This window comes from Myxocyprinus asiaticus, chromosome 28 (genome assembly GCF_019703515.2).
Source record: "Myxocyprinus asiaticus isolate MX2 ecotype Aquarium Trade chromosome 28, UBuf_Myxa_2, whole genome shotgun sequence".
NCBI classification, from domain to species: Eukaryota; Metazoa; Chordata; class Actinopteri; order Cypriniformes; family Catostomidae; genus Myxocyprinus; species Myxocyprinus asiaticus.
In genome coordinates this window covers 39,084,269-39,099,064 of record NC_059371.1, presented here as the reverse complement: position 1 = coordinate 39,099,064, position 14,796 = coordinate 39,084,269, and the positions used below count along the sequence as shown (strand labels likewise).

The following is a 14,796-nucleotide window of genomic DNA, read 5'->3' as shown; positions in this document are numbered from 1 at the left end:
TCCAAATGTACAACTTCATTACCATGATGATGTAATGTCAAAAAAACCCTAAACACTTAAAATGACTAAAAATGACAATTTAAACAACTTAGCTCAAATAATACATGAGTTTTAACAGAAGATCGAATCTAAGTGCTTTTATAAAATTATAAACTTCATATTTCTGCCTTTAAACCCTCCAAAATTCGTCCCCATTCACTTTCATTGTAAGTGCCTCACTGTAACCTCGATCTTTGCTTTTTTTTAAAGAAAAGTAGGAACGAGTCAAAATACATTTTTGTGGTAATCAACACAAGTGCTGTCGATTGAACTTAACTTGTATTTAACCCGGAATATTCCTTTAAGAACATAACAGAAACTCTTCTAAATCTCAACATAATTAAACACCAACAAGTATCCCCTTTATATTCATCTTGTACCAAAACACCCTTAAAGGGATAGTTCAGCCACAAATGAAAATTCTCTCATCATTTACTCACCCTCATGCCATCCCAGATGTGTGACTTTCTTTCTTCTGCAGAACACAAATTATGATTTTTAGGAGAATATTTCAGCTCTGTAGGTCCATACAATGCAAGTGAATGGTGACAAAAAATTGACACTCCAAAAAGCATATAAAGGCAGCATAAAAGTAATCTATATGACACCAGTGTTTTATCCATATCTTCAGAAGTGATATGATAGGTGTGGGTGAGAAACAGATCAATATTTAAGTCATTTTTTTATCATAAGTTCTTCTCCCTGCCCAATGAATCACCAAAAACAGAAGAAGGAGAATGCGAAAGAGAAAGTTAAAGTGGAGATTCACTGGACAAGGAGAATTTATAGTAAAAAAAAAAAAAAAATAAGACATAAATATTGATCTATTTCTCACCCACACCTATCATATCACTTCTGAAGACATGGATTTAACCACTGGATTACTTGTATGCTGACTTATGTGATTTTTGGAGCTTCTACATTTTGGTCACCATTCACTTGCATTGTATGGACCGAAAGAGCTGAGAAATTATTTTAAAAATCTTCATTTGTGTTAAGCAGAAGAAAGAAAGTCATACACATCTGGGAAGGCATGAGGGTGAGTAAATGATGAGAGAATTTTCATTTTTCGGTGAACTATCCCTTTAATTTGAACATTTACTCTCCCTATCGAGTCCCATGCAAACCATGCTGGGAACTAGAAATCCCCTGCCCAGTTTCAGTTAACCAAAAAAATATTCAGATTGTCCCAACACAAATGGATTACAGTAACCTTTATTCATTGAAACAACTTAATTAAATTAATTTCACATGGTTGCATGCATTTTTTTGAGTAAAATGAACAAAGGAGGATTCTGTAAACCTAACAATGGTGAAAGTTCATTTTAAAGTGTAATGAAGATCTAGAATAGCATAGATTGACTTCACTATGTGAAATAATTTGAGTGTCTTAGTACAATCACAGTAACGAAAATTCTCTTTCCTCTGTTAAATAACAATATAGCAAGAAACACAATGTAAGATAGTATATGATTAACCAGTTATCACTTGAATACATCCATAAATGTGGATTGTATTTGCTCAAAATAACTACCCCAAGTCCAAAAAGTCTCACAAACCCAAATTTTATTGCTCAGAAGTTGCTCTCACGAGACTAAATCGAGCTTTTGGTTATGGCTCATTTAAGTATCAACTTTTCAAAAAAAATAAAAAATAGAAAGAAATTGACACAAATTAGACAATTGTTGACATACAGTAAGATTACAGAACAATAAAAATGAATGTGGATCGGAATGCACATATCATTTGGCTTAGAATTTGATGAGAAATGTTTGAGTTCATTTTGAGATCTCTGACTTGTGGCGTCTTGGCAAATCTGCGCACAGTTTGAGACATTGTTGAGCTCTCTTCTGAAAGAGGAGACGCATGTGAGATTCCTGGGATCTTTTTCTCAGGAGAAACATTTGAGAGGCAGGAAACTAAAGACAAAGTGTCCATTTGCTCTCATTGCTGTCTAGGAAAAACGATGGAGATATTTAGGAGATCTCATGTGTGACTTTGTTCCAGGGACACACACACAATCTCTCTCTCCTCACAAAAACACCTGACTCAGATTTTCAGGCACCTGTCGGTTCCACCTGTGTGTTCTTTGTTTGAGTGTTGAGCATCTGTCCTCTTTAGCACTGTGAGTTTGGCCATGTGTTCATTCTCTGTCTCTCTCTCTCTCTGTCTGTCTCTCTCATGGCCTCTGAGCGGTCATCCACCGAGAGTCGCTCCTCGCACCTGAGCCCTGACGCTACGATCGGCACAGATACATCGGCCAACAACATGTGTGAGGAAAGCTTTGACACAGAGAAGTAAGACTCCACCTGCTACATTCACATTTAAATCAGAAGACATCTTTGTTCAATTCATGTTGAGCTGGGCAGATAGGAATAAAGCTGCTTGTGTAGTAAGGAGCTGAATGCATTGGTTAAGGGGTGACTTTATAATGAAAATAGTTAGGTTTAGTACTTCCCACAAAGAAAAAACTGAAATGAGATCTCTTTAATATTGTCATTGTTTGTGCTAGACTGAATTTCCATGACTTTTCCAGGTCTTACGATTTTAAAATTCCTGATATTTCCTGGTTTTCCATGACCGTTGGAGTGTTTTTAAATGGAGAGCAAACTGAGACTTTTGCTGAAGTCTGCGGCTTCTCAGATTTTTCAGCTGAGAATAAGACAGCAGTTCTCACATGCGTTAAGAAAATATCTCAGCAATGTCTCAAACTGCGCTCAGATTTGCTCAGGATACCAAAGTGTGCACTCAAAAGTCAGAGATCTCAATATGAACTCAAACATTGCTCATCAAAATTCTTTCAAGACCTAATGATCTGAGCTATGCTATTCATTTTATAGCCCTTTACTCTTAAGGTATGCCAACAATTGTCTCATTCGTGTCTCTTTTTATTTCTGCCAAGTAATTTTTAGACAAAGTTGATGTCAGAGCGCATGGCGCAAATTTAGTCATCAGCACAGTACGTGCACTGTCCGAGTACAGCCAGTTTTTCTACACACACGGATAGTCCACGTCTGTGTGCGTCTTTGGCAGGTGTGCTTGCCACTGAATGTGCTAAAGAGTATCTTATAGCAGTCACAATATACACACGTCAAACTTCTCAGTTTGCACTCGTAGTTAAAAGAGTATACTTTGAAAGGTTGACCATGTGCGACGGCACGAGGAAAAACGAAAGTATACCTTAGCCCTAAAGGAATAGTTCACCCAAAAATGAAAATTCTCTCAACCTCATGCCATCCCAGATGTGTGACTTTTTTTCTTCTCTCACAAAGGTTTTTAGAAGAATATCTCAGCTCTGCTAGTCCATACAATGCAAGTGAATGGTGATCAGACCTTTAAAGCTCCAAAAAGGACATAAAGGCAGCATAAAAGTAATTCATAAGACTCCAGTGGTTTAATCCATGCCTTCTGAAGCGATATGATAGGTGTGGGTGAGAAACAGATCAATATTTAAGCCTTTTTTTTACTATAAATCTCCAATTTCCCTTTCACATTCTTCTTTTCTTTTTGGTGATTCACATTCTTCATGCATATTGCCACCTACTGGGCAGGGAGGAGAATTTATAGTAAAAAAAAATACTTAAATATTGATCTGTTTCTCACCAACACCTATCATGCGGCTTCTGGAGACATGGATTACTTTTATGCTGCCTTTATATCCTTTTTTAAGCTTCAAAGTTCTGGCCATCATTCGCTTGCATTGTATGGACCTACAGAGCTGATATATTCTCCTAAAAATAATAATTTATGTTCTGCTGAAGAAAGTCATACACATCTGGGATGGCATGAGGGTGAGTAAATGATAAGAGAATTTTCATTTTTGGATTAACTATCCCTTTAAGTATAAGCAACAGTGCCTTGGCAAGCTCCCCTAATAACATTAACTCTGTTCAGAAATGTCATATTTCAAATGAAACTTGAGATCAGAGATCAGACTAGACGTTGTATTATTTTGTCCTGAGTTAGACTCTAGGACTCCGAATCTGAAGAAGTCTGGTTTAAATCTTTAATGAGGTACGACAAGAAAATGGCTTGGACCAAATTTGAGCCATCATTTCACCAGATGTATACTTCACTCAAACATACTGTGTCTCTTTCAGTCATGGCGTGAGCACTAAGAGAGATTACTCGCCCGTCTCCTGGAGTGAATACTTTGAAGTGATGGACGATGTGGTTATTGGGTCAGGAGAGACCAAGGATATATCCTTCACACACACACACAGCATGATTCCTTGACATATGTGTGTGTGAGAGTGTGTGTGCGGTCTGCAGATATATGATAAGTACATTATTCCTTGACTGCTGTGTGTGTTTACGTGTTCCGAGTGTATAAAAGCGGTCAGGACGGTCCACTGCTGGTTCTGCTGCACGGAGGAGGACATTCAGCTCTGTCATGGGCCGTTTTTACGGTACAAACATGCAGATATCACATATACAGTCAGACATTCACAAAGAGTACGTTTGAGGAGATATTTATAGCACATTAGAGATTTTTGCCGGCCGAATGCTGCAATTGATCAATCAGAATCAACTATTGCAAAGAGCTTTGTAGAAATATAAATTCTACAAAATGAACGTCTCTCCCTAAACAGGCAGCAATGACCAGTCGGGTCACCTGTCGGGTTCTGGCTATGGATCTGAGGGGTCACGGTAAGGTCAAAGTTCAGACATGGTGTGATTAAGTCAGAGATCAGCTTTTAGTTTCAAGTTTAATCTGAAACAAAGTGCTGATTTAAATGAGTAATATTGTCACAAACAGGTGTTACTCAAGTCCGACACACAGATGACCTTTCAACACAAACTATGTCCAGGTAACACACACATATACGTTGTATTAACAGGCTAAGGATTTAGTTTTAATGTCGCATGTTAGCTCTAACCAATCGTCATCCATTCCCACAGAGATGTAGCCAATGTGGTGCGAGCTACATATGGAGAGTTCCCGCCACCGATTATCCTGGTGGGTCACAACATGGGCGGAGCCATAGCGGTGCACACGGCACTTGGAACTCTGCTGCCCTCTGTGGTCGGGCTGGTTGCCATCGACGTGGTAGAGGGTGACTAACTGCTTTTATTTTATAAAATATATATACTTTATAGTTTGTCTTTTGTCATCTTACGTTTGTCTTGTGTTATATGGCATTTAAATGCATTTTTAATGCATCAAAGTAAAACTCCCTACACTAATCTTTTTCTATTAATTAAAAGGTGCTATATGTAATATTGTTACTGTACTAAATCATAAAATGACCATAATATGTCATTAGAGAATTAGGAAACATGCTAAGTTGAAATACATGCTTCTCCAAATACAATGCTACAGCCAGTATGTGCTACTTTGAAGTTTCCATTGCAGGCCGGAATTTCTGTTTATGTTTTGGCCTGTGTGATCCCGCCCACTGCCCATTTCCCAATAGTATTTCAACACCTCCGGGTTGCCAGATTTGAACAAGTTTGCAGGCAAACAACACTGCGTGCAGCAGCCACGGAAGCCAGCAAACGAACTGGATCACGAAAAAATCCACGCGAGCTGGTTTATAATTTGCAAACAATAAAAACATTGCAAACGTATACTTTAGCTGATCAACTTACAGTGTAAGTCTCGTCGCTTGCCATTGTCAGTTTGCTCATTCCTGTTGCGTGTCCTCAACCTGGCAACCCGCATGAGCTTCGAGTCTGGGGCGTGGCAGACAACTCTCCAATATTATACATTTGGACTGCAGTGTCCATTTCAAGTGCTTGTTGTCAATCTTACATATAGCACCTTTAATGCCAAACAAATATGTCGTTTCTTAAAGTGTTTTAACATTACCAGTAAATAATGAGTAAAAAGATTGTCCTTTGAACTACAATAGTTATTTATATTTTCTACAGTAAAACCACAATAAATTAATTACTATTCAATCTCCTTTTAAACAGTGTCAGAAAAGTTTACAATATTTGTTATTTTAGATATTTTATTTATTTTTAATGCATCAAAGTAAAACTCCCAACAATGATCTTTTGTTATTGATTTAATGCCAAATAAAATTGTAGTTTCTAATAGTGTTTTAACATTTGCAGGAGCAAATAAAAATGATTGTCCTTTGAAATATAATAGTTACTATATTTATATCTTCTACAGTTTTAAAATAATTTTTAAATCATTGCTATTTTAGACACCAAAATAAGGCCTGTGAAAGCAAAATGTAACTGTAAAATTCCAAAGCAAACTTGCTGTGTAATTTTACACTTAAAGAACACTTCCCTGTACACAAACTAGGCTGTGTGAATGACTACAACTGGGCTTAGCTCAGAATTTAGGCCAAAGGTTTGTGTCGAATTGGATCCTTATTGATTCTTTTTGTTCTCCTATGTGTAGGCAGTGCTATGGATGTCCTGCACAGCATGCAGAACTTTCTGAAAGGACGACCCAAATCCTTCAAATCCATTGATCACGCCATAGAATGGAGGTCACCACTGGCCCACTAGCTCTATATTTAAAATAATTGATGCTTGATTTATGTTTGGCTGATCTAATAAACTAGGGAGGAATTTAATCAATTAGCCTGTTTATCATGCAATTTACTCAATGTCCACTTTAGTTCTGGTTTATACGGAGCCCTTTAGAGGACAGGATGGGAATTCAATTGACCATGATTTTACTACAGTAACCACATTTTAACCTTGATATTCGTAGTAAAACCATAGTAATAATACAGAAAAATGAAAACTACGGTAATAAAAAAAATTATGTAGTGGTTATTATGGTTTTACTATATATATATATATATATATATATATATATATATATATATATATATATATATATATATATATATATATATATATATATCATAGTTTAACTTTGGTTTTACTATAGTAATATTGTATTTACCATGACTGCTGTAGGCCAAGCATGTTTTGTTTTTTTGGCAGAAACCATGGTTTTAATACAGCATTTAATACTATATCATCTCGTTTTCATTATTTTTCCTTTATCTATTTATTTTGGCATTTATACAGTTCTTGACAGTTCAATGCATTCAACATTCAACTTTCTTTTTTTTTTTTTTATGTCCGAAAAGGAATAGGCTGAAGCCAAAGCTTATTATGCCTACCCTTACCTCTCTAGTTTTATATTTTTATTTACAGTCCTATTCACAACTGTAAAAAACAAAGAAAATATAAATAAAATATTAGAGCAAAATGGTTATAAAACATTTATTTAACTGCATCCTAACAAATAAATTATTTGAATCAAACTTAACAAAATGTAGTGTTTGCTTTAACTGCTTAATTTCTACATGACACATGTACATTTATACAAACATATAGACATATAAACACCTCAATTGTTTTTTAGCTTAAATACCATTGTATTTGTTGTAAAACCATAATAACCACAATTTCTGATTTTTATTACCATAGTTTTATTTTCCTGTATTATCACTATGGTTTTACTATGAATATCAAGGTCAAAATATGGTTAATGTAGTAAACCCATGGGCGTAGATTTGGCTTGAGCATTGCAGCATGAAGCATTTACATGTTTCCATTGATCATGGTATAAATAATGTGTACTTGCTTGTTTTGATTATTGGGGGGGTTACCTCCCCCCCCATCCCCCTGGAATCTACAGCCCTGTGTAAAACCATAGTAAATTTATTGCAAGGGAACATTTTGACTCCTTTTGAAATCCTACTTTTCTTTAAAAAAAAGCTAAAATCTGGGTTACAGTGAGGCACTTACAATGGAAGTGAATGGGGACAATCGGTAAACGTTAAAATACTCACTGTTTTAAAAGTATAGCCACAAGACATAAACAGCATGCTGTTTAAAATGATTTTAGTGCCATAAAATCAATTATTTACATTCTCTGTGTGAAGTCGGTCGGATGTCATTTTGGTGCCACCCCAAACAGATCGCTGTACCTGCCCGGCCCCCCCTTTGAAAAATTCCTAGAACCGCCCCTGATGATGACATAATGCCATAAACCCCTAAAACCCTAAAACGATCGAAAAAACAATGATTTAAAAACTTTACAGCTCAAATAAAGCACAGAACAATTCATGTAAGTGCTTTTATAAAATGATAAGCTTCACATTTCTGACATTAAACCCTCCAGAAATTGGCCCCATTCACTTCCATCGTAAGTGCCTCACTGTAACCTCCATTTTTGCTTCTTTTTTTTTTAAAGAAAAGGATGGACGAGTGGAAATTATTTTTCTGTGGTCAACATGATGCACTGAATCAATGTCACAGATGTTGTCGATTGAGTTTAACTTGTATTGAACCTGGAATATTTCTTTAGATTTTAAGATATGTTTACTAGTAATTTATATCTGTTACACTTGGATGGTTTCCTGTCCTTGTTCTGAAATCGGCTCCTCCGTCTTTCTGATGTTTCTTTGTCTTTGCAGTGTGAAAAGTGGACAAATCAGAAACTTGGAATCTGCCAAAGTGTCCATGGTGGGACAAGTGAGACGGTAACATCTGGTTAAAGATGGTTTAAGTTCTTACCTTAAAATTAGTTTCAGCGCATTGAATAAGCATCTGTCTCTCTCTATAACACACACACACACACACACACACACACACACACACACACATACACAGGTGTGATGTAGAGGAAGGCGACACGGCCGAGCAGGTGAGTCCAGTCACTGAGAGCGTGTCAGAGTGTCACGAGGAGTTTTATGATCTGAACTACGCCACCAATAAAGCCGAGAGCAGCACATCAGCAGAGGTGAGTCCCGCTGAGATTAAAGTAAGAACTCGACACACACACACACACACACACACAAACAGATGGACACACAAATAAAGAATAACTTATGCTACATTTGGTGACTTGGGAATTTGGTAAATACTACCAGTAAATAGATATACAAAGCTAAATGTAATAATAGTAATAATTACATTTATATAGTAAAAGCAAAATACAAATTCATTACAAATTACTACTCTAAAATTGTAATCAGATTACTGATTTACAGATTACTTAATCGGAAAAGTAATCACATTACTAATTACTTTTAAGCTACATTTCTAAAACGCTTTTGTTTTTCCGCTAGACGACTTCAAAATAATGTCTTTATTTACTACTTGCTCGTTTACTCGTTAGGGGGGTGCACATCCTTCAGCTGACACAAAACGCAAACAGATGTACATATTAACATAATTCACGTATTAAATGTATTCTACATATATAATATCATTTTAGACATTTGTTACAGTAAAAGAAAATACAGTAATTAAATGTCAGTAACTGTAATGTACCACACTAATTTTTGGACTAAAACAATTTGATTACAGTAATTAATTACTTTGTTATTAAATTACACACAACGCTGCATATTACACACATTATTAAAGCATATATGCACCATAAACCTTGTAAGTCAACTGTTTGGCATTACTAGATTTAACCCTCCTTAACTTTGCCCTGTTTTAACCTGACTCAACCCTGAACTGATAAAAAAGTCACCGTAATCTACATGCATGTGTGTGTGGTTCTTACAGCCTTCCAGTGTGTACAGTTGGAGAATTGATCTGTCTAAAGCAGAGAAATACTGGGACGGCTGGTTCAGAGGAATATCAAACCTCTTCCTCTCCTGCAACGTCTCGAAACTCCTACTGTTGGCAGGCAAGAGACACGACCAATCAGATCACTCATTCAAAATGATCTGACCAATACAGCCTGATCTCATGAACACTACGTGACCATGACAAAATTAAATTACGTGCCTTATTACGCGTTTTGCTGCAGTTTCCCAGTGAAATGTCCAGCAGGGGGCACCAAAAGCGAGTGAAATGATGTTGTAATCAGACGAGGTTTTTAAGGTGAATATTAGATGGAGGTTTTAATGAGTAAAAATACCTCCATAACCTAAAACTTTAAATTAAATAGTGTCCAAAAACCAAACACGTTATGAAAAGCACAGTTTCTGAACCACGTCATCTTGCGTCGCTTGTATGACACTTTCGTCTCACATGTTCAGCTTATGTGCTTGACTGGTCTCGAACCGCTCCGTGGTCGAAGTCCAACACTCTTATCAGGTGAGCAACCGCAGAATGAAATCACATTGAAAAAAGTGTGTAAATGTAGGCGAGTCTGTAATACAAGTGTTAAAATGACTCGTTTTTCGAATTATACGTTGCAGTAAAAGTTTTGATAACATAGCAGTGTGTGAATAAAAGTGCGAAAAGTACGTGTTTATCAAGTCATATTCAGCCGTTGTACTCGTTATTTGTGTGAAAGTGAATAAAACGCACAGTTGTTGTAGCACCACTAGTATTCATTTTACCAGGAAACTGCGACGAAATGTAGAATTTGGCACGTAAAACTCAATTAGCAAAGATGTAGTTTTAGTAACGTTCATTATATGAGACTAGGTTGGACCAATCAAATCACTCTTCTAAAACAAAAAGACCAATAGCATCACTTATGTAAAACAACCTGACCAATCAAATCACCGTTAACAATCTGACCAATTAAATCTCTCATTCAGAACAACCCAACCAATCACATAACCTCTCAAACAAACCAAATTATTAAATAGTGCTCAACCAAAACGTGCTAAACTGAAAGAAAATAAAACAGTAATACATCCGACATCAGGAAAAGGATGCACGTGTGTGTGTTGGCTAAAGTATGATCATTTAAGATTTAAATGAAACAGCAGTTCACTTTCATAATTCAGTCTGAATTCGTCCACAGATAGATAGATATATGTAGCAGCCAAAACCAATCTGATTGGATGAAGTAGCTTTTTTAGATCTATGTAAAAAGTTGCATCAGACTTGAAAGTGAATTCTGTTCTGTGTTCAGGCATTGATCGACTGGACCGAGACCTGACCATCGGACAAATGCAGGGTGAGTGTGTTCACTATATTTACATACACTGTGTTTAGCAAATATAGAGTGGTAGAAATGTTTTTACTTTTGCTATATTCCCAAAAAAAATCACAAGGCAGCAAATGTAAGTGGCTAATAAGTTTCTATTTGGCACAGTGTTCTTCCTCCAGGGGGCACTACATTTTTGTCCGACTATTACTAATATTTGTACACAAAAGCAGGGTGGTACTAAGATGCGATCTGTGGTTGGGCATTTTTTTTCTTTCTAAATTTGGAATGCCCAATTCCCACTACTTAGTAGGTCCTCGTGGTGGCGCGGTTACTCACCTCAATCCGGGTGGCGGAGGACAAATCTCAGTTGCCTCCACTTCTGAGACCACCAATCCGTGCATCTTATCGCGTGGCTCGTCGTGCATGACACCGCGGAGACTCACAGCATGTGGAGGCTCATGCTACTCTCCACGATCCACGCACAACTTACCACGCACCCCATTGAGAGCGAGAACCACTAATCGTGACCACGAGGAGGTTACCCCATGTGACTTTACCCTCCCTAGCAACCGGACCAATTTGGTTGCTTAGGAGACCTGGTTGGAGTCACTCAGCACACATACCTGGATTCAAACTCGTGACTCCAGGGGTGATAGTCAGCATCCATATTCGCTGAGCTACACAGGCCCCGTCCGTGGGTGGGCATTTTGACTTTTAGGGTGGGCCAGTGGTTGTCTTTTTATTGGACCAAGAGGGGGGGTGTCTGGGAGGAGGGGGGGGATGTAGCCCCCTTAGACTCAACCATGGCACAAAGACGTATATTTTTTTAAATATATTAATTAAAAAGATTGGTACCTGATATTAGGGCTTCATGATTATGACAAAAAAACATAATTGTCTATTATTTCCCTTGATACTGTAATTAATTTACATAAATTCCTTCTTTTTTTGTGTGTGGGGCAAATTACGTTCATTCTAGTTTTGTTGCACCATTACTGAAAGGCTTATGTCTGCGATTGGTTACAATGCTCAACTACTGGAAAATCACACCTGAACAACCTCCGGCCCACTGAGCTCAGTCCATTTCTAGAAACTCCTGTTTCATGGAAATTTGCACTCTTCCCACTTTTATTTCTTATTCTGATGTATTTTGTGCTTCTGCAGGTAAATTCATGATGCAGGTGCTGCCTCCATGTGGTCACGCAGTGCATGAGGACATACCAGATAAAGTATGTCAAACATAATCTAATACAGCTTTATAAAGAGTAATAATCCACAGATGAATTTGGCATTCTGAAATATTTACATGGATTTGAAAATATGAACCAAAGTGTGGTGTTATGTTTCAGGTGGCAGATGCTCTGGCAGGTTTTCTGATCAGACACAAATTTGCTGAAGCTCGCAGTGTAAATAAAAGGTGAGTGGAGAGATTTAACCCACTGTAAAACTAATTCAGTCTTTAAATAGAGATTTCAATAGTGTTTCTAAAATACAGGCAAATGCAAGAATTCATAAGCTATTTAAATGGGTATCTGACAAGTGTCCTGCAGTGTGGCATGATACTTAATTTAAAACTACTTACACTTTTATAATTCTTGTATTAATAATACACTCCAAAAAAAAAGAAAAAAAGTTCAGATTTACACATTTAAATTTCATAAAGTTCCATCAAATTGAGTAATCTTTAATAAAATATAAAGCACAAATAAACTGTATTAATTTAATTATTACATTTAATTTATAATTTTTTTTAATAATTCAGTTTTTATAAATTATTTAAACATTACATAATTCAGTTCGATGGAATTTTGTTATGAAATTAAAAAGCATAAATCTTAAAAATAGGCTTTTTTAATTTTTTAAATTTTTTTAGATTTACACATTTCAATTTCATAACAAAATTCCATCAAACTGAATTATGTAATGTTTAAATAATTTATAAAACTGAATTATTAAAAAAAATGATAATTTAAATGTAATAATTAAATTAATACAGTTTATTTGTGCTTTATATTTTATTAAAGATTACTCAATTTGATGGAATTTTGTTCTTTTGTTAAATTGAAATTAAATTAATAAAATGTGAAATATTTAGTTTTCTTTTATTTATTTTATTAAAGATTACTCAGTTCAATTTTATGGAATTTTGTTATGAAATTAAAAAGCATAAATCTTAAAAATAGGATTTTTTAATTAATTAATTTTTTTAGATTTACACATTTCAGTTACATAAAATTCCATCAAACTGACTTGTGTAATGTTAAATTGAAATTAAATAAAATGTGAAATATTTAGTTTTATTTATTTTATTAAAGATTACTCAGTTCAGTTTGATGGAATTTTGTTATAAAATTGAAGTGCGTAAATCTTAAAAACAGGCTAAAATTTTTTTTTTGAGGGTACAATATTTCACATTATAAAAAAGTTAATGGTTAATTTAAATGGTTCATTGTTAAGTACATTAAGCATGAACTAATGTTAACATACAAGATGTTTAATGTTAAAAAATGCACTAGTATATGCTGAAATTAACATTAACCAAGATTAATAAGCGCTGTAACAGTGTTGTTCATTCATGTTAATATAGTTAAAGGAATAGTTCCCCAAAATATTACAATTATCTCATCATTTACTCACCCTCATGCAGTCCCAGATGTGTATGACTTTCTTTCTTTAGCAGAACACGAATGAAGATATTTAGAAGAATATCTCAGCTCTGTAGGTCCTCACAATGCAAGTGAATGGTGACCAGAACTTTGAAGGGTCCAATAAAGTTAGCATAAAAGTAATCTATAAGACTCCAGTGGTTAATGTCTTCAGAAGCGATATGATAGGTGTGGGTGAGAAACAGATCAATTTGCAAGTCCTTTTTTACTATAAATCTCCACTTTTACTTTCACATTCTTTTTCTGTTTTTGGCGATTCACATTCTTTGTGCACATCATCACCTACTAGGCAGGAAGGAGAATTTATAGTAAAAAAAAAATGACTTAAATATTGATCTGTTTCTCACCCACACCTATCATATACCTTCTGGAGACATGGATTTAACCACTGGAGTCTTATGGATTACTTTTATGCTGACTTTATGTGCTTTTAGGAGCTTTAAAGTTCTGGCCACCATTCACTTGCATTGTAAAGAAAAAAAGAAAGTCATACACACCTGGGATGGCATGAGAGTGAGTAAATGATGACAGAATTTTCATGTTTGTGTTGACTATCCCTTTAACTACTATTAACGAATACAACTTTATTAAGTGTCACCACATTTTCATACATTTATATATTTCTTTAACCTAAAATTTTGATATGGGAAAAAAGTCAACAACACAAATACAGTTGTTTGCATTCACATTAGTCACATGAAATCATTTGTTTGTACAAAATATATTTTCTGTTAGGAAAAGTACCTGTGAATGTAATTTTCTTTTTAATCTCCCTTCAGTTCCTCGTATCCGTTCATGCAGTGAGGAGTCCAGGGACAGTGACGTTATGAATCATTGTCATTCTGTTTTCTCAGTTTCTCTCATCTCCAACTGATTCTTTAATATACATCATCTTAATCAACCCCAAACACAACAATCCGCCCGTTCTGCCTTCATATGCGCAACCTGAGCTCAAACTTTAATATCATATTTGTTTTTGCCTCAGATGAAGAACACGAAGAGAAATGGGCAGAAATCAAAACATCCTTCACTCAGACCATCTCAACAGTAAAATACATGTTACTTTCTCCATAAATCTAGAAACTTAAGGTTTAACACTCTATTCCATTATTCTGAGTTTAGATTAAAAGCTTTGAATGTTCATTAGCAGACTCAGATATTCATGTTCTGTAATATGTAAACAATATATGGTGGTGGTATTACATCATTGTGACATCAAAAGCAACACATGCTGTAAAACACTGTAAATGAGAAGGAAGT

The 14,796-nt window shown here is 35.6% G+C and overlaps 1 protein-coding gene across 1 annotated transcript; it reads left to right on the top strand.

Moving 5' to 3' along the window:
- Positions 1-2,059: 2,059 nt before the first annotated feature.
- LOC127418800 (protein phosphatase methylesterase 1-like) lies at positions 2,060-14,681 on the top strand. The gene is made up of 14 exons (XM_051659633.1): positions 2,060-2,336; positions 4,140-4,239; positions 4,356-4,448; positions 4,632-4,689; positions 4,799-4,850; positions 4,942-5,096; positions 6,401-6,491; positions 8,442-8,507; positions 8,638-8,767; positions 9,544-9,667; positions 10,853-10,897; positions 12,035-12,099; positions 12,220-12,287; positions 14,316-14,681. The coding sequence occupies exons 1-14, from the start codon at positions 2,221-2,223 to the stop codon at positions 14,338-14,340; spliced, it is 1,188 nt and encodes a 395-aa protein (XP_051515593.1). The 5' UTR covers positions 2,060-2,220; the 3' UTR covers positions 14,341-14,681.
- The last annotated feature ends 115 nt before the right edge of the window (positions 14,682-14,796 follow it).

Coding starts and splice junctions, on each gene's coding strand:
- LOC127418800 (XM_051659633.1), top strand. CDS start 2,221: ATGGCCTCTGAGCGGTCATCCACCGAGAGTCGCTCCTCGCACCTGAGC. Junction 4,240..4,355: donor GGTCAGGAGAGACCAAGGAT/ATATCCTTCACA, acceptor GTGTGTGTTTAC/GTGTTCCGAGTGTATAAAAG. Junction 8,768..9,543: donor AGAGCAGCACATCAGCAGAG/GTGAGTCCCGCT, acceptor TGGTTCTTACAG/CCTTCCAGTGTGTACAGTTG.